Source organism: Oxyura jamaicensis, chromosome 3, assembly GCF_011077185.1.
Source record: "Oxyura jamaicensis isolate SHBP4307 breed ruddy duck chromosome 3, BPBGC_Ojam_1.0, whole genome shotgun sequence".
NCBI classification, from domain to species: Eukaryota; Metazoa; Chordata; class Aves; order Anseriformes; family Anatidae; genus Oxyura; species Oxyura jamaicensis.
Window position 1 is genome coordinate 55,202,511 of NC_048895.1, and position 26,856 is coordinate 55,229,366.

The window sequence follows — 26,856 nt, forward strand, 5'->3', positions numbered from 1 at the left end:
TTTGGGAATAAGAAACGAAGGGTTTGGTTAAGTATCTCTGTGTATATATGCGTGTATGTGTACAGGGTATGTGTGGCAGGGGTGCAGGCCCTCCACGTCCCAGGGGAGCGGGAGGCGGTGCCGGAGGGGGCCGGGTGCCGGAGGAGGCCGTCCCCCGTCGGAGGCCGTCCCCCGGCAGCCTCCCCCCGCGGCCCCCGCCGCCTCCCCGGCTCGCCCCGGCCCTGTCCGCGGTGCTGAAGCCGCTCGGGGGCCGGCCCCGCCGCGGAGCAGCGCCGTGAGGGGCGGTGGGGCGGCGCCATGGCGGAGCGCGGCGCCTGAGGCGGCATGGAGGCGGATTTCGCCGCCTTCGGCAGCCCGCTCTGCGGCGAGCTCAAGGGCTTCTGCAAGCGGCTGCGGGAGGCCTACAGGGAGATCAAGGAGGACCTCACGCCCTACAGGGATGACCGCTACTACCGGTACGGGCGGGCAAGGGGGGCACCGGGAGCCGTGGCGGTAGAAGCCACGAAGCGGTGCTGGAAGGGGTAGGGGAAGGGCAGGGGGATCCGTCGGGAAGGGCTGAGGTGCGAACGGGCGGGCTGCGAGTGTGCTTCGCCCCTGCCTGGCTCCGTCTCCTGTGTCCGCTAGTGGTGGTGGATGGAGGTGGTGGCGTTCGGAGATGACACGACGCCAGGCGTGCCGGAGGGCTGAGATTAAATGGAAGCGTGGGTCAGAGAAAGGGGCTCGAAAGGCAGAGTGTAAACCAGGAGGAATGCCCGGAACTGCACAAATGCAGGCTGGGGAATGGGCAGTTATATAACATTTCTCTATAAAAGGGGATGGGAATTATAGTGCCTCATCAAATAAACACGTACCAAGAAAGATATAGATGCGCTGGGTACTCTGTTCAGACAAAAGGAAAGATGAGGTACCCCGCAAGGTCCCTTCCAGCTCAATTTTACCATGACTCTGAGCATAAATACTTGTGTCGGAGTGCTTGTGCACAGCATCCCAGTTCTCCTGCTTTCATCGTTGGACTTCAGTTGCCGTGCCTGCTTTCCCCAGTGAAGGATGTGGTCTGTCATATTCAATCTGACTCATTTTTCTCAGTAGCAAAGGCTACAGAGAGTCAGGCAGGTTGGAAACGCCGCCTGGCAGCTTGGCGGTGTTTAACACAACCACCGTCCCTCTGTCAGAACAGGGGCTCCTTGTACCTGAGCATGCCATGTGAAGTCATTGGAGGCAACAAGGCATGATGAGTGTACAATGAATATTGGCACTAGAATGAGAAAAGAAGGGAGAAATAAGCTTTGGGTTAACAAACAAGAGGCCCTGGGAAATGCATGTGCTCAGCTTTGTTGCCAGAAGACAGCCAAGCTCTCTGACGTAGATTCCCATTTACTCATTTTGATGACTACAAGTGTGTAAGGAGGGCCTTTCTGTATTGGACAGAGACGATGTGACTCCACTGAATCAAATGGGCTTGTGGAGTTAGTGCTAGATTGCTCTTCTTTCAGTGAGGGTGTCCCGAGAGGTATCAGCTGGAGAACCTTTAGGATGAAAGGTGCTGAAATCAAGAGCTTTTGTGCTCTTGGGGAGGAGATAACTTTTCATGGTATAGACAGCATGCTACTACTCCTCTGCACTCCCAGGACCTTAGCCTAACAGACCTAACGTGGAATGCGTTTATTGATACTGTCACTGCATGCCTGCTGTTCTTGTGAGTGTTTCCCCTTAGCATTCTGGATGGATGTCTGGAGTAATCAGGTTACTGAAGCAATTAGGTTACTAAGAACAAATAACATCTTGTATCAGACCAACAAGGTGAAGAGACAGTAAAACTTTATGGTTTTTCCTCTCACACACCATGTCCACAAATGTGTGGCTGTCAACTGCTGTCTTAACTCCCCTCTCACTGGGTGAGCAAGACATTTGGCATCACCTGGCACTTCCCATTGCCTTTAAGGAAACTGAGATCTCCAGTCTATAAAGTAGGGAACGAGGGGGTGTGGCAGATTACGTTTACAGATTAATGGTGTGATACTAAATAACCTAATTGGTGACCCAAATACAAGGTTCGTCTGGACTTAGTATGCTTAAGATTGGTCTGTGATACACCAGGAGATGTTTGGTGCAGTAGGTAAGCTCAGAGAAGGCAGAAGAAGGAAAAAGTGACACATTCTCCTATCAGACTGGGGGACTGCCACAAAGCCTGTCAGCCCTTGATTTATTACAGCAGCTTCAGGATTTGTTCTAACTGATACCCTTAAAAATTACTCCACATTACCCTTAAAAATAGCCACTTCTGTGAACACTTTGCCCCCTGCTTTCCCTCCCTCCCACTCCAGCATGTTCCTTCCTCCTCTAGCATGTCTGTTGGGATGGATGGCAAGGCAGGAAAAGCTGATGGAGGGCTGGCAGCTAATGATTCCCATCACGGCGTTAAGTAATTTTCAATCAAATATTGGTACAAATCGAGCTTACTACCAATGGTGGTATAACATCTACACTTTTCTCTCTTGATCATATGCAAAGCTTACTGGAAATCAGCCTTGAAATCAGCTGACAATTATTTCAGTGGGAGTTTCATAGCTCTGTCCCCTAGCTAATGTTGTTGAGTTCAGCATGCTGAGCACATTTTGATAGAAACGCAAACAATTAAGGTGCCTATCTGATACCCAGGAGAGAGCACGGGGTGGCCAAGTTGTGGCCTGACATCGGAGTCTCTCGACTGTAAGTAACAACTTGGCAGTCATGAAAAAACAATTTCTAGGTTAATGAACATAGCCCACTGGCCAATCAGCTTATACAGGGAAGCACCACACTGACGTGGAGTTTAGCAATAATACCCAGAGATTAAGATAAATGACCTACAGTCTGCCCTGTTTTAAATAAGGGATACATTATGAACTTCTGTCAAATAATACATTTTGTACCTCAGAAAAACTATATATATGACATTATTGAAACATTTAACTTGCAGCCTTAATTAATGCTTGATGTTGCTTATATGAAGAGGTAATTTGTATGATACTGATATTCTTAACTTCTCAACATCTCCTGTTAGTGTTTCTGGTTTGTTAAAATATAGCTAACCTTCCAAGCATTTGGGAAAAGTTTATGCATGGTGGTTCTGCTGCTCTTGGGGAAAGGCTGGAGAACAGCCCATAATTTGTCTCAGCAATAAAGAGAAGCTGTTCATTTTTTCCTTAGAGAAACTCCAGTGCCTGCATGCTTAAGAGGCCAGAGCTGAAGTTTGCCAGATAGAGCTGTTCTGATAAGGATACAATTTTTCCCACTGTCATAAAATCTTTCCTACGTGCTCAAAGTGTTAAGTTTGTGAGAAGCCAAGAGGTCAGCGGGAACTTGCTGGAGAACTGCAGTCAGATTCCCTGAAGGTTTGTGCTGCTTTCCAGCCTAGGACTTTCAAGGTGCTTCAAGCCACAGCTGGTACCTCTGTCTTGTTCTTCCAGAGCTCACTGCTGGGTGTCGGCAACTTGGGGAAGAACCTGAGAGACACCAATGTGAAGGACACAGCTAGGGCTGGAAGGCTTGAAGCAGCAGCAGGAAGAGCAGACTAACAGTACAGCTTCGTATGATGGGATTAAGCTGTTGTAAAGTGGCTCTGCCACTGAAAGAAGCAGCCGTAGCTCTCCTTTCCCTAGTCACACATTTCTGCTGTCTTCCTCACCTGCCCCACCAATGTTCATGTAGCTGCAGAGTGACTGAACGACTGATCCAGCTGAACACTTTTTGTTCTGCGTGACTTCCAACTTGGATCATTTCCATGATCTGGGTCAACACTCAGCTGCACAAACATTTGTGCTGGCAAAAGTCAAAGAGCTACAGCGAGACTGGAGTTCTTTTGTCACTTATGCTGCAGGTGAAGAGTATAAACTGGCCGTGAAATGATGGCATAAGCGTTCAGGTGGTTAGTGTGCTTCCTGCACAAATTCCCCCCAGCGCAGGGCAGACAGGGCACCGAGTGAGGCATGTTCTTGTGAGGAGCAAAGCAGAGCAAGACTGTGACTGACTCTGAGTGTTTAGATGGAGAGGGTTTTCGCCGGCACTTCCACTGAAACCGAACCTTGCCTCTCAGCATTTGATTTGTAAAACCAGTAACATTATTTTCACAAAATGTACAGGGTGCAATGTAAGCATTTAAAATGTAACTCTTTGGAAGCTGGTAGATGGCAAAGAGTGAAGCTGGATTTCAAGCTCTGCCACTCACGTTCCCCGAGGGACTTTTGGCAAGTCTTGGTCTCTCTGTCCCTCAGGTTTCTGTGTTCAGTGAGAAGAATGTATCTTTGTTTTGGTGGGGTATGAGGAGAATAAATTTGTGCGTGTGTGTGAGAGAACTGAGTGCCAGAGGGGGTGGAGCAGCCGTGCAATGGCTCCGATGTGTGTACGTAAATGGCTGTAACTCTGCAGCTGGGCTTCTCAGAGCAGCAGAAACGGCCGCAGATGTGACGTTAGACGCAGATGTAGATGTTTTTCCGTCAGTTCCTGGCCAGGGACAACTTGCTGGAGACACCTGAAGCGCGCTGAGGGCTACCTGCTGCAACTCACAGCCACCGCTGACCCAATCCCTCCAAACGGTGGCTCAGCAGCGCTACGTGAAGAATATAAAACTAAAATTCATCCCCGGGTGCGGGGAGCGTGCCCTGAGCACCGCTTCCCCCCCGGTCCCCGCGGCCAGGGACCGCCATTTGCGTAGCGCGGAGCGGCCGCCGCGCTCCCGCCGCCCCGTGTCCCCTCCGGCCCGCCGTAGCCTCCCCCCCCCCCCCGCAGCGTCGCCCTTCGCCCCGCAGCAGCGGCGGCGGTGCCGGCGGTGACGTGTCAGCCCGCCGCGTGGCGGCCGCGTGACGCAGGCGGAAGGCGCCGCGAGGCACGGCCGGCGGGCGGGCGGGGGCGGCGCCCGCACTGCGCATGCGGCAACGGCATGGAGCCGTGAGTGGGGGCGGCGGGGGGGGGACGGGGCGGCGTGAGGGGCGCTGCGGGCACGGGGAGCGGGTGTGGGCGCGTAAATCTACGGGGTTGTGTGGGAGGGGGCCTGCAGGGGACCAGAGCGGCCGGGGGTGTCTGAGGGTGTGAGTGTAGCGCGTCCCTGCGCTGCTCGCTGCCCACTGCAGCCAGCGTTGGGCACATCCAGGCTGGCTTTAAAATACTGCCTTGCTGCCTGAGGTGTTTTAAAGCTCGGTTCGGGGCGTAAAAGCTGACTGACAAATTTGCGGACACCTGGGCAGCTCGTCGTGGACTGCCTTGGCTGGGCTGAAAGCATCTTCCGTAGTCTGAACAACTGCTTCTAAAACGAGGCTTCTTTTTTAGCTTTTCCCATCAATGCCTTTCAAATGTTCCGTTCTTTTAGGCCTTTCAGATCTTAAATAAAGAGAAGCTGTTGGTGGGAAATCATCCACTCGCATTTGCATGTATTCATAAATTTTGCATAATCTCTTTCCAAAAGGCAGATGTTGAACGGCGAACACACGGGAGGATTGTTTTATCTGCCTGTTATGTCAGCTGGTGGTAGGTTGGAAGGAGATACTTCAACGTGATAAGGAAGTTCTGTTATTGCAGGCAGGGACAATGAAAAATACAGCGCCCTATGGGAACTCTAAATATTGTTGTTTGCTCTCATGATAGCTGCAGTTAAGATTTGGCAGAGTTCTTTCATTCACACTTAGAAAAATTGTTACATGATTGCAATGACTTAAAAACAGTGAGGTGTTATTACCAAGTGTCTCTGAAAGTTCTCTGGCACAGCACTCCTACCACTTGAGCACTGATGGAAATGTTGGGGTGTGAGCTGCTGGGTTCCAGTGTTGCTGTTTTTGTGAGTAAAAGTCATGATATTTAGCTATGTTTTGTCCTAAACCACTGACTGGTTAGTTTAAGATCTAGCCTCATAGCAAATGCCTTCTGAGGTGAGTGAGACATGAGTTTAAACATCTAAATGTTTAGAGAATGCACCAGAATGGACTTTGCTGCTGTGTCAGTAGACATTTCTGAAGGACCACTATCAACGTGGTCACACAGCCAGTTAGGTCTGCAAATTCTTTCTGTGAAGTATGGTTCTGCCAGCCAGCAGCATGCTACACAGTTGTGGACTCACAGGCTGGTTTAGGGTACGAGGCTCTAGAGTTATACTACCTGTTCACATAAGGTTTTAGTTCACAGGTGCAGGGTTTCCATCAGATCCAACATAAGTCAATATTTAGCAGTGAGTTTTAAGTTAACTGAAACCCCACAGAAATGTTCTGTTGGCCTGACTTACTCTTCTTGTTCCCCTTTCTATTTTTGTTGGTTTTACTTTCCAACCTTGACTCTCGGTTTCTAATATTTCATTTCCTTCTGTCCTTTCTGAACTCTGTCTTGCTGGCAGTTATGACTTTTTCAGAAGATGTGTGTGTGTGTGATTTTTGTATGTGTAGTTGGTAATTCCAGCTCAAACATTGCACTCAGTTGTGAGAAATGAGGAAATAAAATATGAATAGCTTGCCTTCTGTGTTTCACATATCTTGTGTTTGGCTCTTGCACCTCTGGAAGTTCTTATTTTCAAACTTTAAGGGCCAGAAATCAATGGATTTCTTTCAAAGAGCTGAAAGTCTTCTGTTACAAGATCCCACTGACTGGACTATTTCTTTTTGTTGTTTTTGCTGTTTGTTTTTCTCCTTTTTTTCTTACCCTGATCTTCTGCCACTTAAATTCTTCTGGACAGATCTGTGCAGCCTTATTGACCTGTGAAATAGCACATACGCTCGGTTGGTTAAATGAGGCTTTAAGAGTACCTGTGTGAAAGAAGAGGGGAAAAGGCACAGCATGTCCATGCGCTGTGTGGTCTCTCCTGGTAAAGTGTCAGCACGCCTGTTCTTCGCGTGTATTCGTACCCATCTTGACTGCTGTGTGTTGCACCATCCAGAGATGCTGGAATAAAGAATGAGCCTGTGTCTGGAATGTGCTTCTTTGAAAGATTGTGAGCAAATCTGTGCTCTGGCGCAAGAGTAAGCCAAGGTGATAACTGCTGATAGCTGTGAGTGTTGAGTGAGATCTGGTGGCTTTCCCATAAGGACTGTGGAGATGAAGCTGCTTTTCGTGTTCACCTCGTACACGTCTCTGTAAAAACTTGGAAAATAGGAAGCTCGTGAAAAGAACCAAAAATGTGCCTAGCAAGTCAAAAGTATCCTGCACCAGACTGTGGCTGTTAAGCGTGTTCCCAGATGTAAGCTGTTAAGATATGCATGAGCTTATGTGACACTTCCCTGCATATATGCGATGAGACTCCTGTCTTCAGTCGTTCTCAACCCAGGGGCTTTCCAATTTCAGACCTGGTTTCTGTGTATCAGATAGTCCCCAGTGGTTGTTCTTCCATGAAGGATTCCCCCCCCCCCCCCGTCCATTTCCCCACCACCTTGGTGAGCTAAATTGTGCTTTGGATCTTACATGCTTTACCATACAGAAAAAACGTCATTTGTTCTGTAGCGCTTTGTTTGGAGAGAATGCAGTGATTCTTAAATAAAATTTAGATGATTATTAATAATTCCAGTCCCTTGTGAGGCAGTCCTGAAGGGCAAAGGAGTCCAGGAAGGCTGGATGCTCTTCCAGAAGGAAATCCTTAAGGCAGAGGAGCAGGCTGGCCCCATGTGCCTAAAGATGAGCCAGCAGGGAAGAAGGCTGGCCTGCCTAAACAGAGAGCTGTGGCTAGAGATTGGGAAGAGAAAGAGAGTTTATAACCCTTGGAAGAAGGGGCAGGCCACTCAGGAGGACTACAAAGATGTTGTGAGGCCATGCAGGGACCAAATTAGAAGGGCCAGAGCACACCTGGCGCTTAATCTGGCTACTGCCATTAAAGCCAATAGAGCATGCTTCTGTAAATACATAAGCGTGAGAAGGAGGACTAAGGAGAATCCCCATCCTTTATTGGACATGGGGGGAAACATAGTGACAAGGTGAGGAAAAGGCTGAGGAACTTAATGCCTTCTTTGCCTTGGTCTTTAGCAGCAAGACCAGTTGTTCTCTGGGTACTGAGCCCCCTGAGGTGGTAGATTGGGATGGGAGCAGAATGAAGCCCTCACAATCCACAGGGAAGTGGTTAGTGACCTACTACTCCGTGTGGAGGTACGCGGGTCTGTGGGGCCAGATGGGATCCACCCACGGGTATGGAGGGAGCTGGCGGAAGTGCTTGCCAGGCAGATTTCCACCATTTCTCAGCAGGAAAGCTGCCCAGCAGAAGGGGCCCTGTGGGTGTTGGTCGATAGCTGGCTGAATGTGAGCCAGCAGTGTGCTCAGGTGGCCAAGAAGGCCAGCAGCATCCTGGCTTGTATCAGGAATAGTACAGCCAGCAGGACCAGGGAGGTGATCATCCCCCTGGCTGTGGTGAGGCCGCACCTCGAGTACTGTGTTCAGCTTTGGGCCCCTCACTACAAGCAGGACATCGAGGCCCTGGAGCGTGTCCAGAGAAGGGCTACGAAGCTGGTGCAGGGCCTGGAGCACAAGCCCTGTGAGGAGCGGCTGAGAGAACTGGGGGTGTTTAGTCTGGAGAAGAGGAGGCTTATCATGTTTTACAACTACGTGAAAAGAGGTTGTGGTGAGGTTGGTATCAGGCTGTTCTCCCAAGCAACCGGTGATAGGATGAGAGGGAATGGCTTCAAGTTGCGCCAGGGGAGGTTTATGTTGGATATTAGGAAAAATTTCTTCGTGAAAAAGATGGTGAAGCACTGGAACAGGCTGCCTAGGGAAGTGGTTGAGTCACCATGCCTGGAGGTATAAAAGATGTGATGTGGTGCTTAGGGGCATGGTTTTGTGGTAGGCTTGGCAGTGGTAGGTTAACAGTTGGACTTGATAATCTTAGAGGTCTTTGCCAGCCTAAATGTTTCTACGGTTACATGATTTTACTGGTTAAAAGGGAACTGCTTGCCTTGCATGTTCCCAGGCATGAAGGCCCAGGGGTACCCGCTCCCTGAATCTGGGATGGGCTTTTGGAAAGGATGCTGCCACTTGTAATGCATTTATTTCTTCATTAATCTGCTTGACTGGCATGAGCACCACTCTCGGATGGTGAAAAGAAATTTTATCCCAAGCTGATCACTGTGCTTAGCCTTAATGCTTTCACTTCTATCCATGACGGTGCAGTTGTGTATAGCTCCTACAGCTTTATTAGAAAACAACAATCCTCCAGCCCCACTGCTCCCAGATCCTACAACTTTCCTGTGTAAACAGGGCGGCTTTCTATGATCATACCCAGTGGTATAGCAGCAGAAAATTAACTGTGCCATAGCTCAGTTCTGGCACAACTCAAAACTAGACGTTGGATCACAAGATCTTGCACAGGTAAGTGAGTTGTTAGTGATGTCGTTCCCGTTAGGTTAAGCTGGCATTGTGGCAAACATGGTATTTTGGATGTTTAAATGATTAATTTAGGAACTAAAAAAAAGTGATTTTTTTTCTCCGAGTTAAGAAATACTTTCTTAACTCAGGTCTTTGGACAATAGAAAATCATAGTATTTAAAAAAATGTGCAAAATTAATCTGCTTCAGGATGCATGTATGCATGCCCATACATATGTCTAATAATCCCTAGCAGCATTAATGTGTTTTCTTTTCTTAGTGTTACATGTTACCACAGAGATTGGTCTAATTTTCTTCGTGGAGGAATGGATAGTGAATGGGATTTATTTATTTTTCTTTAGAAATATGGCCGATGGCTAATTCTGTGCTTTCTTTTGCTTCCTGTAGGTTGGCACCGATGCGGTTATATACACTATCCAAAAGGCATTTTGTCCTAGTCTTTGTAGTATTCTTTATCTGTTTTGGTTTGACAGTCTTCATAGGAATAGCAGGTAAGGATGTTGGCTTTTTGAAACGTTAAGTTTTTGCATGCCTTATCTACATGTGTTGATATTTACAGAGGTGTGTAAATGCTAATGAGCTTCCTGCCCCTGAGGTATCTGAGGAAATACACTTTTTTATGGGGAGGGGGAGGTGTTTTGTATGTCACATTTTTTTCATAGGGGTACTTACTACCTACACAGATGAGGTATTTGCAACTGCTCTGCAGGGGGAGTCAGAAAAACAAACAAACAAAAAAACTTTGTAACATAATTTTTCAGCTGAGTGCTACATTAATTTTCTTATTTACATTTTAGTCTGTAAAATAATGGTGCTCATACTGGATTTCCTTTGAGGGAAGTTCATAACTATAAAGTCTTCTAAATTTTGGAGGTATAAGTGCAACAGAAATTAAAAATATTTACACATTAGTAATATAATAGTACAAACCTAATTTGTTGAACACATGAACTCAGGTCCCTAATTCTAAAGACCTCTGTGGGAGTTATGGTAAGATCTAGGAGGCTGCGTGTTTAGTGGCTGGATCTTGTCCTGGATATCAGAGAGATTTGTCTGCTCTACAGAGATGCAGGGTGCATATGGAAAGCTTGAGAACCCTCTGTATTTTGTGTCAGAGAACTTTTCTGGGTCTAAAATGTACTTGGAAAAGGAGTCTAACGCTCTGCTGTTGGGATAGCTTCAACATCGAAGGTAAGCAGCAGACGGAGAGGGAAAGGGAGGGACTGGTTGCACTCTTTAAGCAACCTGACCCCATTTAAGAATTTTATCAAGTCCCCCAAACTGGGGAGGTTAGGCTGCTGTAAGCAAGCTCGATCCTCTGCACAGTGCTGGGGTTCCAGGACTTGCCTGCAATCCCCTTCAGGAGTTGGCATGGTTGAGGAATTCCTGCCCCTGTGAGGTTGGCTTGCTAGATGGCTTTGTCGACAAAGCATGGACGCAGTTCATTATAATAATTTAATTATTTTTAAAAGACAGGTGTTTACCTTGGGAGGAGAACCATTGACTGAATGCTTAAACTGCAATGATTTTTAATGGCTTTTGTTGACAATTTCATGCTTGCTGTGAATGGAGGGAGGGGCATGAACAATAGAGTATTCACTCTTCAAAGGGCACAGAGTGAGTAAAACTCACCAAACCCACTATGTAAATGAAAAGGTGATGCATTCATATTTTCTGTGATGCCTGTATATGCCATTCCCCATTCTCAACATGTCTATCTGCAATTTGGGAAGGGTAGCAGAAGTCTTTCTACTCATCTGAGTGAAGAAGATAGCTTAATCTGAGGTGGCTGTTGCTCTTCGGTTCTTGTAACCTAAGACAGATGCAGATTAGTTTTTTTCCCAATTTATACTTGTTCTCTTTCCCTTTTTGAAATGTGTCTTTGTCATCTTTGGGGTGAGATGAGTACAGAACTCATTTTCTGTACCTCTGCAGTTTTCCTGTTCCCCACCTCAGAGTGATTGCCTACTTTCAGATAGGATTCCGTTAACTTAGCAAGACTAAAAGGAAAGCAGTGACAATATAGTTTAATCTTCTGTGTGTGTGTGTGTGTTTGTTTTTTAGTAAGACCACAGCATCTTTTTAGTCAGTTGCTTTAGAAAGCTTTAGTATATTGCTTGCTAAAAGAGCAGCAGTTATGGTAGCAGAACCTCATTATTGTTTGGGTTGCTGTTCTTGAAAACCATGATTATGATCTCTCAACTCCAGTATCTTTTCATATCTTCGGTTTAAAAAAAAAAAAGTTCATTATATTGTTTTTGTTAACAGTTACTGAAATAAGATGATTTATCAACTTCAAGCACTTACTGAACTACAATTATGTGTTTCAAAACAAAAATACTTTCTGAAAAGCTGTCCAGGCACTTTGTATGTACTTGAGAATTGAAAAGCTCAGTAACTCAGTAACTAACTTTGTAGCAGGTGGCTGTTAGTGAAGATGAGCTGAAGATGAAATATGCAGCTTTGGATGTTATAGGATGAAAATGTTGTTTTTCCATTTCAAGTCTGGTAAGGTGGTTAATACTGTAGTTAGTGGTTATAAAAGCTCAAGCAATGCTGAATGTTTAGAGCTGTCATGACAGCTAACCTAAAATAATACTTGCCCCCAAAATGAGCCTATGTCACTCATAAACCCTTCTTTTCTGTTCTTCCTCTGTACTAACTTTGAAGTCCATGGTCTTTGTGAAAAACTGTTTTTCTTACAAAATATTGTAATACCAAGTTTATAACTGAAACACCATGTTATTAAGGATTAATAACTTAACTAAATCCCCAGACCAAGTAGGTAAGGGGAGAGACCATTTCGATAGAGAAATATGTGACTGGGAAGCCTTTAAGGTGACCCAAATACATGTGTATGAGTTTTGCCTATGTCCCTACTTGCTATACATCTGCTCCATGTTTGTTCACACCCCAGTATATAGAAGCAGACCTTTTCCTACTATTCCCCTTGATTTTTCTGTGTTAGTCCTCTTGTGTAGTACGTCCATATGCTTCCCTGATTCTTTTCCTCTTCTCCCTAGCACTGTATATTCTTGCATATTTAAGAAGGCTAGGGGGAGATTGACTTACTGTATCAGGGGAGACAGAAAAGATGGGGCTAGGCTCTTGTCGTAGGTCCATGGTGACAGGGAGAGAGGCAGCAGAGGCAAACTGGAACGTGTGAAATTCCAGTTAGATATTAGGAAAAAAATACTTTTACTGTAAAAGTGCTTGAATAATGGAACTGGTTGCCCAGAGAGGTTCTGGGAGTCTCTGTCCTTGGGGATTTTCAAGACTCGTCTAGATGTGACTCTGAGCAATGTGATCTAATTACACTTGTTCTGAGCAGGAGGTAGGACTAGACAGCCTCTGGAGGTTCAAAAATAAAGTAAGACTTTGGGGTTTCCCCATTTACTGCATACAGATCTAGGGGCAGGGTGTGAGTGGAGAGATGCAGATGATCAGTACATGTGTCTGTCTGTATCTGGAATTACTGGAGAAGTGGTAGCCCTGGGAGCAGGAATCTGAGGGTGAGCTGGACATCTGCTACAATTGGACACGAAACTCATTGCTTGAATGGCTTATGTGTTTTAGGAGAAATTGTTTGTAGAACTTCAGTGCAATTACATTTATATGCAATTATGTATACCATCACAAATAAATGCAATATATTATAGCCCCAGGTTTCTATAGAAAGGGAGGGTCCCAATCTGTGTGGTCTGAGCGCTGTTTCTCAACAGACCTGCGGGTAATTTTGCTCAAACAGATCAATGAAATGAACATCCAGCACAAGTACTGATATTTGATTCTACAGTTAAGTATGCTCTGCATACATAAAGAGGCATTGTCGTCATGTCCTCAAATACAATGGGATGTGTTTGCCAAGGTGCCCCAGTCATGAGTGCAATGCAATGTGGCCATTATCCTCTAAGTAAATCACGTAATGGTAGCAGTTTGGCCATAAAATCTGGGGAGTTAAGTGCACTTAAGCTGTTTTTTCAAATCTTTTTTGCAGCCCTTGATGGAGCTTCAAGTTGTTGTAACAACAGTGCCACTGGTGCTTAGCTAGCTTCTTTAATAATTTACATATTATTAAATCATGCTTGGGAATGAGCTTCTTTAAAGGAGGTTGGTGGTGGAAAACTTTCAGGCCACGTTTATTAATGATATTGAGATGCCTAAGTGATTTACCCTTCAGTTTAAACACCTGCAAAGTGGAATACTATTTACCTGCTTTACAGGGAGGTATTTAGTACAATGTTTTGAAATCCTGTATTTATATTGTTACTTTAATATTACTGTCTTTCTTCTTAAATATTATGCAGGTCCTAATGTAATTGAAACTTCTGTAGCAAGAACTGACTTAAATAACAGCCTAAAGGTAAGAATAGGTAAATAGTGCTGGATTACGCGAATGGCTTTACTTGGTATGACTGATGTTAAAAATCCCCTTCCCCCTAGCTTCGTTATTTTTACTAGTTAGATTTTTACTAGAAAGCTTCTTGGCCACATGATGCTTTCCAGATTGAAGCTGATCATGCAGTGTTTTTATTATACTGTGTTACTTCGTTAGTGGCCCAGCAACATTTTCTAGCCTGTTACTTTTGTGAACAGGTAAGGTAGAGAATTTTATGATGGGATGATGTTTCGTCAAGTCTTGATAGGATTCCCTGGTGAGCTCATACTGGAGCTTCTTGTAAGGATCCAAAAGGAGAAACTGAGAACAGAAACAGAAAAACAGTATTCTTAGTGACAAATAATGATAATTCTCCTGTGATTTACCCTTTCTATCAGCTGGGAAGGAATGTTTCTTCTTTTTTGTGTACTGTCAAGCGATCAAGACAGTACGATCTGGCTTCCTACCATGAACCTTCGCATTCATTCTCTTGAAAACGTGTATATTAAGCTTTCATTTTCTGATTCTCAGTTTCTCTGTCTTTATTTCTTTCTAGCTATTTTTTTGTAAAGGTACTAATAAATTAATAAATTCAAGTATAGTTGTATGAACTTGTGTTTTTTTTTGTTATTTCATAAGTCACCTATATATGTTTGAACTGGTACTGTGCTATGGGTGGATTTAAAAAAAAATAGATAAAAGGCTTTCCTGCATGTAGATTTTATCCATTAACCATATCTCCCATGCTTTTGACCATGGAATTTCTAGAAAACCTAACGGAAAAATAGTTGTTTTTTTTTCATATTTAAGCTTTAAACCGTTTCAACTCTGTTGCAGATGAGGGTGGGGGGATGTCACAAATCTCACTTCATGTAAAGTGCTAGAAATGTTTTTTTTTGCAGGCTAAGTCTCAGGATTTTGACGTTCATATCTGAACTGTTTTTGTTGCTGATGCCTTTATGTGCTTTAAGTACTTATACCTTTGTTTTTATTTTGCTGGGCAAAATACACATGCTGCTTTAGCTACTTCTCTGGAAGACTTTTATTGGGGTACTTATCATACTGTCCACACAGCATATATTAAATCTATTCCCAAAAATACTGTCACTACCATACCTTTCATCATTATTTCTGCAGATGTATCTTGTAATAGAGTAATGACTGGTGATAACCTTCTGGTGTTTCTTTGTTCTGTTTATTACAGCTGAAGCCTTTTAATTTAAGTTCACCACCACTGTCTACTTACAACCAGCAACTCTGGCTGACCTGTGTAGTTGAGTTGGATCAGCATGATGGTGAGAATCTTACCTGATTTTAGAGAAACTGTTTAACATCCTAATTTTGTATATATACAAAATTAGTATATGTACTATAACTTCTTTAATTTCATCTGCCACGTAGGTGATCTTGTTGCTTCATGGCTGTTAGTGGGTTTTTCCTGGCACAGTCTCTCCCCTTTCACCCCTTGTCCTCAGTAAAGGCATGGACTGAACTAATTTTGAGAACTGGATGCAACAGTTTTATGGGATAGATTGATAGTTATTTCTGTGAAAACAGTAGAGAATGTGTCTGTTTCTTCATTTTGGGGGGGATTACATATATGCATATATATTTAATGAGATGAATTGCACAGTAAAGCCTCCCTGTAAATGCACGAGAAATAATGCAATCAGGAATTCTTTAATTTGTTAAGATTCAGTACAGGGCATTTATGCCTAAATACATAATGAAAAGGTTGGTGTATTTTGTTGTTGTTATTAATATAATAGAACCTTACCCCTGTAAGGTATAACCAAGTAATCTTTGGATATTGTACGTATGTTGAACTTTATTTGGAACTCTTTTTGGGTTCCATACTTCCACATGTAACAGTAGCTTAACCTTTTATTTTTTAATTACAGTATCACTCAAAAGAAATGTTACTATGACGGTGAAAGTACTCGGAGTGGTGAAGGATGGAAGTACGCCATATGTTAATAATCAAGTTCACAACCGGACAAGGTTACTCAGCTGTGCACAAGTATGTGCCTGCTTGAAGGAAACTCTGATGCAGTGCTTCTTGTTTTAAATGTGTTTGTGTGCATGCTACATTATGTTGTCAATGAGAAGAATGCATCTTTAAGCACCTCTCAGGAAAGACTCCGGAGTAGGGTTTCATTTGCAGTTACAACCTAGCTAGCAATGCTAAGCAAGACGTCTATCTGTCTATCCATCTTTTTTTTTTTCCTGTTTGTTTCCTTCTGTGGTTTGTGTTTATTACCTCTAAAAGACCCCTCTTTCCTGTTAGTGCAGCTCTTCTGCCAATGAAGCAGTGTGTGCTGCTTTTGGGCACTTCAACAGATTAACAATACTGTAAAAAGGAATATTTGATTAGAAGATTGGGTATAGGGCTGCAGAGGAGAGAGAAATTTGTGTCTACTGCCTAGCACAGAGACTGCTTTAAATCAGCTAGCATTTGTGTTTTGGAAAAAAAAAACAATTTTCTTTCCACCTGAGAAGAAATGTTGAGGGTTTTGATTTTCTACTGTAATTTTAACTGTAAGTTTTGAGTTTAGAGACGTTGGAAACAACTTGCCATATTTGAATCCTTTAGGAAGGGAAGAGCTGAAGTTTTTTTTTGTGATAAGTGTAAAGTGTAAATCAAATTTGTGTGTATGTGAGTGTGTGTGTGTATGCACAGGCAGAAGTCTACAGAAATTAAAGAACCCAGATTTAGTTGCACACAGCCAGGAGAGCAGTATGTCTGGGTTTTCTCTTTCTTCCTGCTAACCTTTATAACTAAGTTAGTACAAGATTGCCACATCTCACAGTTCAGTGACCTGGACCTTGACTGACAGTTACCCAAATCCTCCTTGGTGCTGCAGGCAGTTTCTTTCACCAGCTTTAGTCAAAAGCATGTTTATCAGTTCCACTGTTGATCCTGCTGACTCACTTTATCAGTTTCTTCTGATAAAGAAAGAAGAAACTGGTATCTGTTATCTTTCGAGGAATTTTTATCTGCGGGTCTTGCTTGAATCTTACTCTGACTGATCAAGTTTGGTAAGACACATTATAAATATCATTTATGTTTGCCCATTCAAAAACAAATTATCCAACCTATGCTACCGGTAAATATTGTAGGACAAACTGAAGGCTTTTACATATTATTCTTCATTGTATGTGTTCACAGAAATGCAGTGAAATCATTGTTGCTCACCTTGGCTACCTGAACTACACTCAGTACAACATATTTGTTAGTTTTGAAGATCTAAATAAATTAACGTATGCCAAGAATATTACTTTCACAGTAAGTATAATGTTTTATACTAGCAAAAGAGATCTCTTACTTTAATTAATGGTGGTGTAGAAGCATGCTTTAACTAATAAAAAGTTAACTCATTTCATTGTAATGAAGCTTTTAGTCACTACTAATTTCAGAACTATTTTATCATTTGCTGTTAATATGGTTCTAATCCAGTCTTTTTCTTTATGAAGAAACATTTTCCTTTCAGAACTCTAGTGCTGTTTTCTGGGACAGGTAATTTTAGTGTAATTCCTGGGAAATATTTAACAGTAAGCAAGCTAGACTAGAAATTCCAGTTTTCTGCTGTTCCTTATGGGGATGTTGCCTCTCTCCAGCACGGTATCTTTTTCAGTCTTTCCAGTAGGTGTATCTGAATCAACAAGATTTTTCCAGACTTTTTCTAGGGCCAGAAAGATTTAACAGACTCAAATTAAGAAGTTTTTGTTTGTTTGTTTGTTTTTGTCCCTGTTTAAAAGGAGGAGAAAAATGTTTATTTACTTAAAATAAGCAGGCAATCCCTAGCGGAACATCTAACTCAGTTCATAGTGGTAAAGGTTGCTTGTGAAACAGTTAAAATCACCAGTTTGTGTTGAGTGACTCCAAAAAGTTTAGAAACATTTGCATTAGGAGAAAATGAAACTATACTGAACTTACTGTACAGGTTATCGTGTTGTATTCTACCTGTATATAATGTTGCGTGTGGCAGAGTAGGCAGGCGGCAAGCAAAAGCTACTGTAAAGCACAAGTGTTTTTTATACTAAATGAGCTTCCTGAACATTGATATTTGAAATGCTCCAGTTTGTAAAGTGCATCATTAAAAATAAGCTGAGGGTTGAAAGCAGTCTCACAAGGTCTTTGCTTTGCTCCAGATTCAAGCAGAATGAAGTGTTGGGGCATTTATAGTTGTATGGTTTATCATTTTGCTTTGCAGGTTTCCTTTAACATAGGCTTGTACACAAAACCAAAAACCGTATTCAAAAGCTCTACTTTCCCACAGCAAGAAAAAATATCAATTGATTTCATTAGTACAGTTGTTGATTCCGGTTGAAATAATTGATTTCCTTTTGTATATCAGTATTCTCCCCATCAAATTTTCATTCTGCATTTGCAATTTAAAAAGATAAGGCAGAGGCTGACAGGTTAAATCAATTGAAAGGTAAAGCTTCTTGTCAGATGGGCAGAGCGTGTGCATTACAGAAGTGGTTTCAAAAGAGAAGCATGCCAGGTATAACATAATCTGTCAACAGAACAGAGCTTATGCAAACTGACATGTTATAATTAATATCTCTTCCTCAGAATAATTAGAGGACTAAAGGAGCTTTTGCTGTTTAACCTCTGAAAAAGTTCTTCATTTCTGGTTAGCTCATTTAATCTTCCCTTACTTAAATCTTCAGTTTCACTGAAAATAGAGTAAGCTTTAGGAACACAGGCTCACTACAGGAAGTACAACTGTACCTTGTCATCATCTCCATAATCAATTTATGCATTTGACCTTGGTAATAAAGAAGAACACACTGGATTTATTCAATGATTGGAGTTCAAACTTTGAATATGAAACAGAAGTCAATAAAGAACATCCTTTTTGATCTGAGAAGTGCATTAAGATATGACAGCACAATGAGTGTGTACAAAGTGGCAGGGTAAAAGAGAAGCAAAGATGCTGCTTTGGTTATCTTGGTTATCTTTTCATTGGTTAGTCCTTTTTTTTTTTTTTTTTTTCCTTCTTGTTCAGAGAAAGCTTTAACTTGGAAGAAAATGGCTATGAATTTATCTTTATCTTTCCATAGTGACATGGTGGAATTTGGTTATACCTTCAAATTTTGAAAAGCCAAAAGACTTTTCAGTAACTGCAAAATGTGTTAATTATTGATGTTGTATGAAGCCTCTTAAAATGTTAAACTTTTTTTCTTCTGTTTTCTTGTAGTGGAAGACCTACAATCCAACTTTTTCACAAGTAGAAATCTGGTTCCGATTTGTTTTTGTAGTTCTTACTTTTATGGTCACGGTAAGATTTTCTTTCAGTTATTTTGGAGTATATTATGTAGGCAGCTGGTAAATGCTGTACTGTAGTGCTGTATTTAGTAACTTAGCCCCAGGCAGTATAGTTGAGATACTTCTGAAGGGGTGTTAAAAATGTTTCTAAAATACTTGGTTGCTGCTTCTATGGTTTTGTAAGTGACATTGAAGGGGCATGAAGAAAATAGAATAAATTGTTTTTTAAAAAAACTCTGGTTTTAAATTTGAGACAGAATTTTGTTCAAGTAACTGAAATTCTGATTAGGTACTAGAAAAAATATTTTTGGCAGTGCAGGTGGGCTCAGACATTAGAATAGGAGGCCCAGAGTGTGTATCGTCTCACTGTCTTTGAAAATGGGCAAAACTCAGTTGAATATGACCTTATCATAGAATCAGTAGGTTTGGAAAACCTCATCTGGAGATCATCTGGATCATCTGGAGGGCCTTCCTACCCTCTGGCGTATTGACACTTCCCCCCAGCTTGGTGTCATCTGTGAACTTACTGAGGATGCACTCAATTCCCTCATCCAAGTCATCAATAAAGATATTAAAGAGGATGGGCCCCAACACCAACCCCTGGGGAACAGCACTCGTGACCAGTCACCAGCTTGATTTAACTCCATGAATCTTCATCTAACTACAGAGTTGGCACTGCCTTGAGTGGGAGGGTGGACCAGAGACCTGCAGAGGTCCCTTACAAACCTCAATTACAATGTGATTTAGATTGTCTATCTTCTCCTAGTTTTGCCCCTGGAATAGATGTGTTTTGGGGAGAATAAACAGCATAGACAACTCAAATGCAGAATTCTCCTAGTAAGGGTACTAAAGCACTTAATACTTGCATAGCATTTCTTTCACACATGTGACGTCACTCACTGAGCGACTGTGAATGTTAGTATAGTATCTGGATTTTTTTTTAGTGGGTGAGTTTAATTAAGTGGAAGATGTTCATATTGTGTGACCAATGTTTTTCACCCATTTATTTATTCAGTACTGGCTGGTTTACTTTTCAATTTGCTATAGAGTAATTTGCATTGAGTTAAGCCAGCAAAGTTAATGCAGAAGTGGAAGCTAGGAGATGTGGCTCTTCTGTTACTATTAACAGTGTCAGACCTTGTGAAGTAGTGTTTGCAATATGCTATATATCTCTTTACTGTGATAAAACCATTAAGGCTGTTTTCCTTCCTTGTAAGACTGTGGGGTTTTGTTTGTTTTATAGTGTCTGTTTGCACATTCTCTACGAAAATTCTCCATGAGAGACTGGGGTATTGAACAGAAATGGATGTCCATCCTCCTTCCTCTCCTCCTCCTTTACAACGGTAGTTGTGTCCTGGAATTTTTATAAAAACTCCTTAATAATAAATAAAAAGAAAGAGAGACAAGGCTGTTTGGCCTTGAACTTGCAAGGAGCTGTTTATAAGGCTTCAGAAAGCTAATTTATAAAAAGCAACCCTTTTTAAGTGTATCAAATTTAAGGGCATAATCAATAGGTAAGTTTTTCATTATTTTCATTCCTGTGAGTGTCAACTCTATTTGCTTAAAACTGATTGGAATAGAGGGCTGCAATCATAAGGAACCTTTCACGTATAAGTGCAGTTTCTGTATTTGCCTGATAAGCCGTGCTTCTTCATTTTTCAGATACGCATGCTTTATTTAAAAGTGGAAGTCACTTTTGGTCTTATAAAGTACATCAAATTCTAGGACTTCTATCAGTACCAAAGAATATTTGCCTTTCAGTCATTCTGTGGTAATTTTTAGTTTATCACCAAGAACAGTGGTTTAGCAGAAGGTCTTATAAAACATGAAATCTTCTAGAAATGTCGGCAACTATTTTAGACTAGTTTTACTGTATAGAGTATTGCTGCTGGAGGCACCATTTCCTTTGCAAATTACTTTAAGATACAGCAGACTTCAACTTCATTTACTGGTGTAATTTGAAAAATCTTTTTTTTTTTTTTTTCTTCTCTTTCCTCTGAAGATGGATTCTACTTTTCATAATAAAAAGTGTGTGCTTTTTCACTTCTGTTTAACTTTTTTTTTTTTCTTTCTTTGTTACAGATCCATTTTTTCCCCTTTCTTTTCTGGTGAACAGTTGGTTTCCTGGAATGCTGGATGATCTATTCCAGTCACTGTTTCTGTGCGCATTGTTGTTGTTCTGGCTTTGTGTCTACCATGGTATAAGAGTACAGGTAGGGGTGCAACAGTATCTAGTACTTACTGAGAAGACAGTACTTGTTTGTTCAGTTCTCTAAAAAGGTGACAAACGTAAAAGCAATTTTAAGGAAAAAAGTGACATTGTAATTTTAAAGTACCATGTGACAAACAATTAAAATGATTTGAGGTTAAATAGATTGTTATGAGACAGTTGCATCTAAATGAGATAGCTGGGACAATCCACTCCAAACTATTGCACGCCAGCCTTTGGAATTATGATATCATTAAGCTTTGTTCTTGTTTGAAGGTTACTGTTGTTGTTGATGACGGCTGGTTTTGTTGTTGTTGTTTTTAAAAACAACTTTAAGATAGATACTACATAAGAGAAATAGGAATTCTGGAGCATATTCCTGTAGCTTCAATATCTGTAAAATATGTGGGACCTTACGAATAGGATGTCCCAGATTTCCTGTATTTTGCCTTTAACACAGATGATGATACAGTTTTGTATTCTGCAATTAACTATGCAGGTTAAAAGTACTGAACATGAATTTCTTAATCTAGTTCTAATCTTGAATGAAACAAAGGAAATGGTTATTTTATTCTGTCAAGAAAGAATCAAATCTCAAGTATGAGTTCACACTTTGACTACACTATTGCTTTATTAACAGGGGGAAAGGAAATGCTTAACTTTCTATCTGCCCAAATTCTTTATTGTTGGACTATTGTGGCTCGCCTCTGTTACATTAGGAATATGGCAAACGTAAGTAATTCAGAATTTAGTGCAAAAGTAATAAACTGAAATGATTCAGGAACGAGAAGATTGTTTGTAATCAATGTTATCTATTTCTTAATACTTTGTGGTGTAAGAGTGGAGTTCAAATTCTTATTTTCTATTGTGCAAAATGTGACTGATTTGAAAACAGAATTATTAATGGACAATCTAGAAGTACATAATTTTATAAATTACAGTGAGAGCTAGAGATCACTACTTTGACACTAAGTTATGGCTCCCTACAACACACCCTCCCAATTAGCTTTTAGTATTTGAAGCAGCTGTTTTTCTGCAGTTTGACAAAACTTTCTTAACAATTCAACTTGCACAATTGCTATTGACAGAGCTTAGCCAGCTCCTCCTCAAAACTGACCTCTTTTGCCACGTTCAGTATTTCTGTTCTCTTTCCCTGTTTCTCTCACAAAATGGTGTCAATATTCCTCATGCAGAAAAATTTCTCAGGTTTGGAACCATTATACTCTCAAGTGTTTGCCTATTATTTTATTTCTCAATAACGTCTTCTCCATGCCATGCATTGTGTACAATGAAAGCAGTGGAATTGCAGGGAATGCTGGTACTAATGTCCTGTCAGCAGAATTTGTATGAATGAAAGGCTTAAACAGCAATTATTTCTTAGGTATGGTTCTTATCACTATGGTTCTTATCACTAAGGTAAAATTGAAACACTAAATTCTGAAGGATTATGGGAATTTACAAGATAATGCATTTTCTAAAAAAATTGGTAGAAAAATGAATCATCTACTTTGAAAAGACTGTGAAGATCATCAGGTCCAACTGTCAGCCTGACCTACTGAGTCCCATCACTAAACCATGTTCCTAAGTGCCACAGCTCTTAAATATCTCCAGGGAAGGGGACTCCACCACTTCCCTGGGCAGTCCATTCCACTGCTTTACTTGTGTACCTTCTCTGTAAAGAAATTCTTCCCAACGTCCAATCTAAACCTCTCCCCGTACATGAGTCCAATCCACAATGTCCAATCTAAACCTTCTCCCCGTATATGAGTAGGGAAACTAGACATGCTGACTACCAAAATCCTCTATATTCTTTGCAAACTGAGGTTTAGAAAGGAGGAGGATGTCATGTAATGTAAACTGTCATTAGAATCAGTGGCATTGCACCAATTTATACAGCCAAGATCTTTAGTTATAAGCTTTTTATAGTAACTTTAAACCCTTTCTTCGTTAGTTTTTTTTTTACTTTTTTTTTTTTTTTGTAGTGATGTAACAACCATTTTTTTTTTTTCATTTTGAATGTTTTCTAGTGTCAATGAAGTACATGATCCTACATACCAATACAGGGTTGACACAGGTAACTTCCAGGTAAGTCTGCAATGTCTCCTTGCTTTTAAATTGTCAAATGTAGTTAGACAAAATGAAGAGAGGGGTTTGCTCTTCCTTTGTAATCTATATCACAATTTAGAAAATACGACACGGTGGTCAGGTGGTCTAACTTTGACTAGTGTACTTTACATTTTTCTTCAGATCATGCACAGGCCATAGCGAGCTCCATCCCATATGAGAACAGTAATTGTCTTGCAATAACCTTGGACATCTGGAGACTCAACACCATAAGTTTAGTCATGGACTCGCAATTGTTGGGACTGAAAGACAATTTTTTAAAGCCTCTTATTAAGTCAGTTTTGTATATCTTGACTCTTGTCAAAATCATCTGTCCTAGTAAATTTCAGAATTCCTTGTTGTAGGGGAAGATATAATTTACATGGTTTCTTATATCATTCTCGGGAAATCTGTTTGTAGATAATCCTTGAGATTCAGCTCTCAGCGAATTCAGTGAACAAAATGACCTCTTCTATTAAACGTCCTTTCTTTGTGTTCCTCCAGAACCTACCTTCACATATACCCATGATTTCATGAGCAAACTTTCCCTGAATAAATGCACCGTTCCATGTTGTGCTTTGGGAAATTTGTATTTGTAGGATATAAAAGAAGAAAGGAGAAAGAGACCAAACCTTGTTAAATAATAAAAAGTAATATTCTTTTTATAGGGAATGAAAATCTTCTTCCTTGTGGTGGCAACTGCATACATTCTTTACCTTTTGTTCCTGATAGTGAGGGCATGTTCAGAACTTCGTAACATGCCTTATGTTGGTAAGTGTTTTTTGGGGTTGTTCGCTAAACAGGCTGCTATCTTCTACACAAAGGTGTAAATACTCTAATAACTTTTCTCAATCTTTTTCAGATCTCAGGTTAAAATTCTTGACTGCATTAACCTTCATAGTACTTGTCATTAGGTAAGGCATTTCAGAGTACCTTTCTCAATACTCTAACTTTCAAAGCCCTGAAAAGTTTATATATATATTTTTTATAATAAAAATCTTCTGTGAAACTGTGAAATGCCTTTTTGATATGATAGCTATGTTTAGCACTTCCTAATTTTTGAACCCTTTCTCCAGGCTCTTAAAGCTAGCTTTATATTATTTCCACTACCGGCATAATACACCTCACGACTTAGAGATTCCCTTAGCAGAGATGTGTTCTGTACTGGTGAGTGGTCTGTAGTGCACTGTTGATATCTTTTGGAGCTTTGTAAGCTTCACTTAGTTAAAGCAGAGGTTTAGAATTAGTTTCTTAGATGATTGTTAATGTTTGCCTCTCATGTTCCAAGTAGTTACTTCAAATTCTGTTGACTCTTTTAATTTTCTTCACTGATGAAATCTGAGAAAAATAGACCATGTTAGGTATATTTTACATATATGGAAGCAAAATATGCCTTAAAATAAATGATAGGCATTTTAAAATCATTTTCTCATATGAAAAAGTTCAGGGAGTGCAGTGGCAGGATACAGAGTAATGGCTTTAAACTAAAAAATTGTAGATTTAGATTAGATAATTGGAAGCAATTCTTTCTTGTGAGGGTGGTGAGGCACTTTTGAGCAGGTTGCCCAGAGAAGCTGTGGATACCCCATCCCTGGAAGTGTTCAAGGCCAGGTTGGATGGGGCTCTGGGCAACCTGTTCTAGTGAGAAGCATCCCTGCCCACGGCAGGGGGATTGGAACTGCATGATCTTTAAGGTCCCATCCAACCCAAACTGTTCTATGACTGTATGATACACTGTTCTCTCAAGCTACCGTTTCGTTTAAAGGCACAATATATATGCTGTCACTTTTTTTTTCCCCACACAGCATTGTTATACTCTATCTGCGCTTTGGAGCACAAGTTCTACAGGACAACTTTGTTGCTGAGCTATCAACTCATTATCAGAATTATATCCTTTTGTTGTGATACTGCTCAACTAGGAATGTTAATCTGGTTTTATTTAGAAGATACTTAAAGATGATGTTCCTAAGGACGGAGTCCTTTGACGTCTAGATGGGCTTTTGATAATCAGTTGTGATGGAGGTTTCTTGTCATCATTTTCTAATGCCTATTTGTAAAGATTATTAGCTGAGTTTCAATTTAATTTGTTTCCATCAAATAAACCACAACTGCGTTTGGTACTCTTCAAAAGGAACGAAGGCCCATACATGCATGCATTCAAGTCATTTTAACAATTTATTGTGAAAAAAATGATTTATTTTCTGCTTGAAATCAACTTATCAGTTGGTATGGTGTATACCAAAATACCTGAGTCACCAAAAATGTGTTTGTGTATTGGTGCAATCTACATGTGGAACAGCTCATATCAGAGAATTTAAGTGTTCCAAGAGAGACTATTTCTGATATTTATTGTCAATAGAATTACAAAGTATATTTCTGGATCCTAACCATAAGGCCCTAGTTCATTGTACTTTCTGAAAGTGTCTGGGTCACTGCAACTGGTCCTGTTACTGATAAGCTTTAGATATGTGTTGGAAATCATATGTGTTGGAGATAGAAATGTGTAGAGATCAGCTAGCAAAGCCCCTAGTATATTCCCAAAGTGAAGGCAAGAACACATCTTGAGTTCTATCAGCACATAGTCCTTCTCCTTTCTCAACTGATATGCCCACAAGAACTCAATTTTCAAACTAAAAATAATAAAAAAGAACCTCACACCCAGTCACTCCCCGAACTCCGCTTTCTTTTAGCAGTGAAAGCAGAACTATTCAATTATACCGCGCATTCCACTAAAGGGTAGGCCTTGTCTCTGCAAACTTTACTTGTGTTAAAATGAAAGATTCCTCTTCAGTTAGAGCTATACCTAGAAATAGCTTGAGTACGCTCGTTGTCAGTAAATTAAAATAAAATGCAGTTGTGTTTAGTCGTTCATACTCTCAAACTTGAGTATGATAAACATCCTTTCCATTGAAGCGACTTATATGTGTTTTGGATCTTGTTTCCAAAGTTAATGCCTATGGAGTTACATTGAGCAGAATCCTTGACACTTACTACCAGCAGAATTCTTATCATTTTATGGTTTATTGAACTTCTATCTCTACACATTAGCCTTCGTGTATTCCCCCTCAAAGAATGCACTATATGGTGAGTGTCAGCAACTGTTTGTTAAGCTTACATGACAAGATCTGACATATTCATACCATGTGATATCCTCACATTTTTCTTGGCTCATTACAGTTTCAATTTGCTTTGGGTTGACATAGGCAGAGGCTGCACTGCTCCTGGGCAATTTAGTATTGGAAATAAGAAGGAATAGTAAAATGTATACAACTAATAAGCTAGATTTGAATTCTCGTGCTCTTCTCTGATGAAGTATGTTTGCATATAGTGCTCTAACTTGTAACTGATTGCAGACTACACTTAAAGAGCAAGAATACTTCACTCATACTTTGAAACAGTTCATATACTGATTAGCTGACAAACTTGACTGAAATATGAGTAACAGGCTGATGGAAAAGTAGGAGTTAAGCTGATATCTAATGTGGGGGAAACAAGGAGGAACATTCTGTGGAGACAGGGAAGTAAATGATTAAACCTGTAGCCCTTTCTTTTCCTTCCCTAAGTAGAGGAT

At 41.1% G+C, this 26,856-nt stretch overlaps 1 protein-coding gene across 2 annotated transcripts in view; it reads left to right on the plus strand.

Annotated features, from left to right (window-relative positions):
* The first annotated feature begins 208 nt into the window (after positions 1–208).
* The window catches only part of TMEM181 (transmembrane protein 181), a 32,754-nt gene continuing 6,106 nt past the window's right edge, over positions 209–26,856 (plus strand). Inside the window, exons 1-15 of one of the 2 annotated variants that reach the window (XM_035321132.1) lie at positions 209–455; positions 9,708–9,811; positions 13,628–13,683; positions 14,903–14,993; positions 15,600–15,718; positions 16,868–16,984; positions 18,906–18,986; positions 20,217–20,316; positions 21,056–21,186; positions 21,823–21,914; positions 23,210–23,267; positions 23,954–24,056; positions 24,148–24,199; positions 25,091–25,173; positions 26,280–26,369. In XM_035321132.1, coding sequence (XP_035177023.1) covers positions 325–455; positions 9,708–9,811; positions 13,628–13,683; positions 14,903–14,993; positions 15,600–15,718; positions 16,868–16,984; positions 18,906–18,986; positions 20,217–20,316; positions 21,056–21,186; positions 21,823–21,914; positions 23,210–23,267; positions 23,954–24,056; positions 24,148–24,199; positions 25,091–25,173; positions 26,280–26,369 — 1,408 coding nt within the window. In that variant the 5' untranslated portion in view covers positions 209–324. Of the gene's footprint in view, positions 456–4,869; positions 4,927–9,707; positions 9,812–13,627; positions 13,684–14,902; positions 14,994–15,599; positions 15,719–16,867; positions 16,985–18,905; positions 18,987–20,216; positions 20,317–21,055; positions 21,187–21,822; positions 21,915–23,209; positions 23,268–23,953; positions 24,057–24,147; positions 24,200–25,090; positions 25,174–26,279; positions 26,370–26,856 lie in introns of those variants that run through there. The other variant, XM_035321133.1, reaches the window with a different exon arrangement.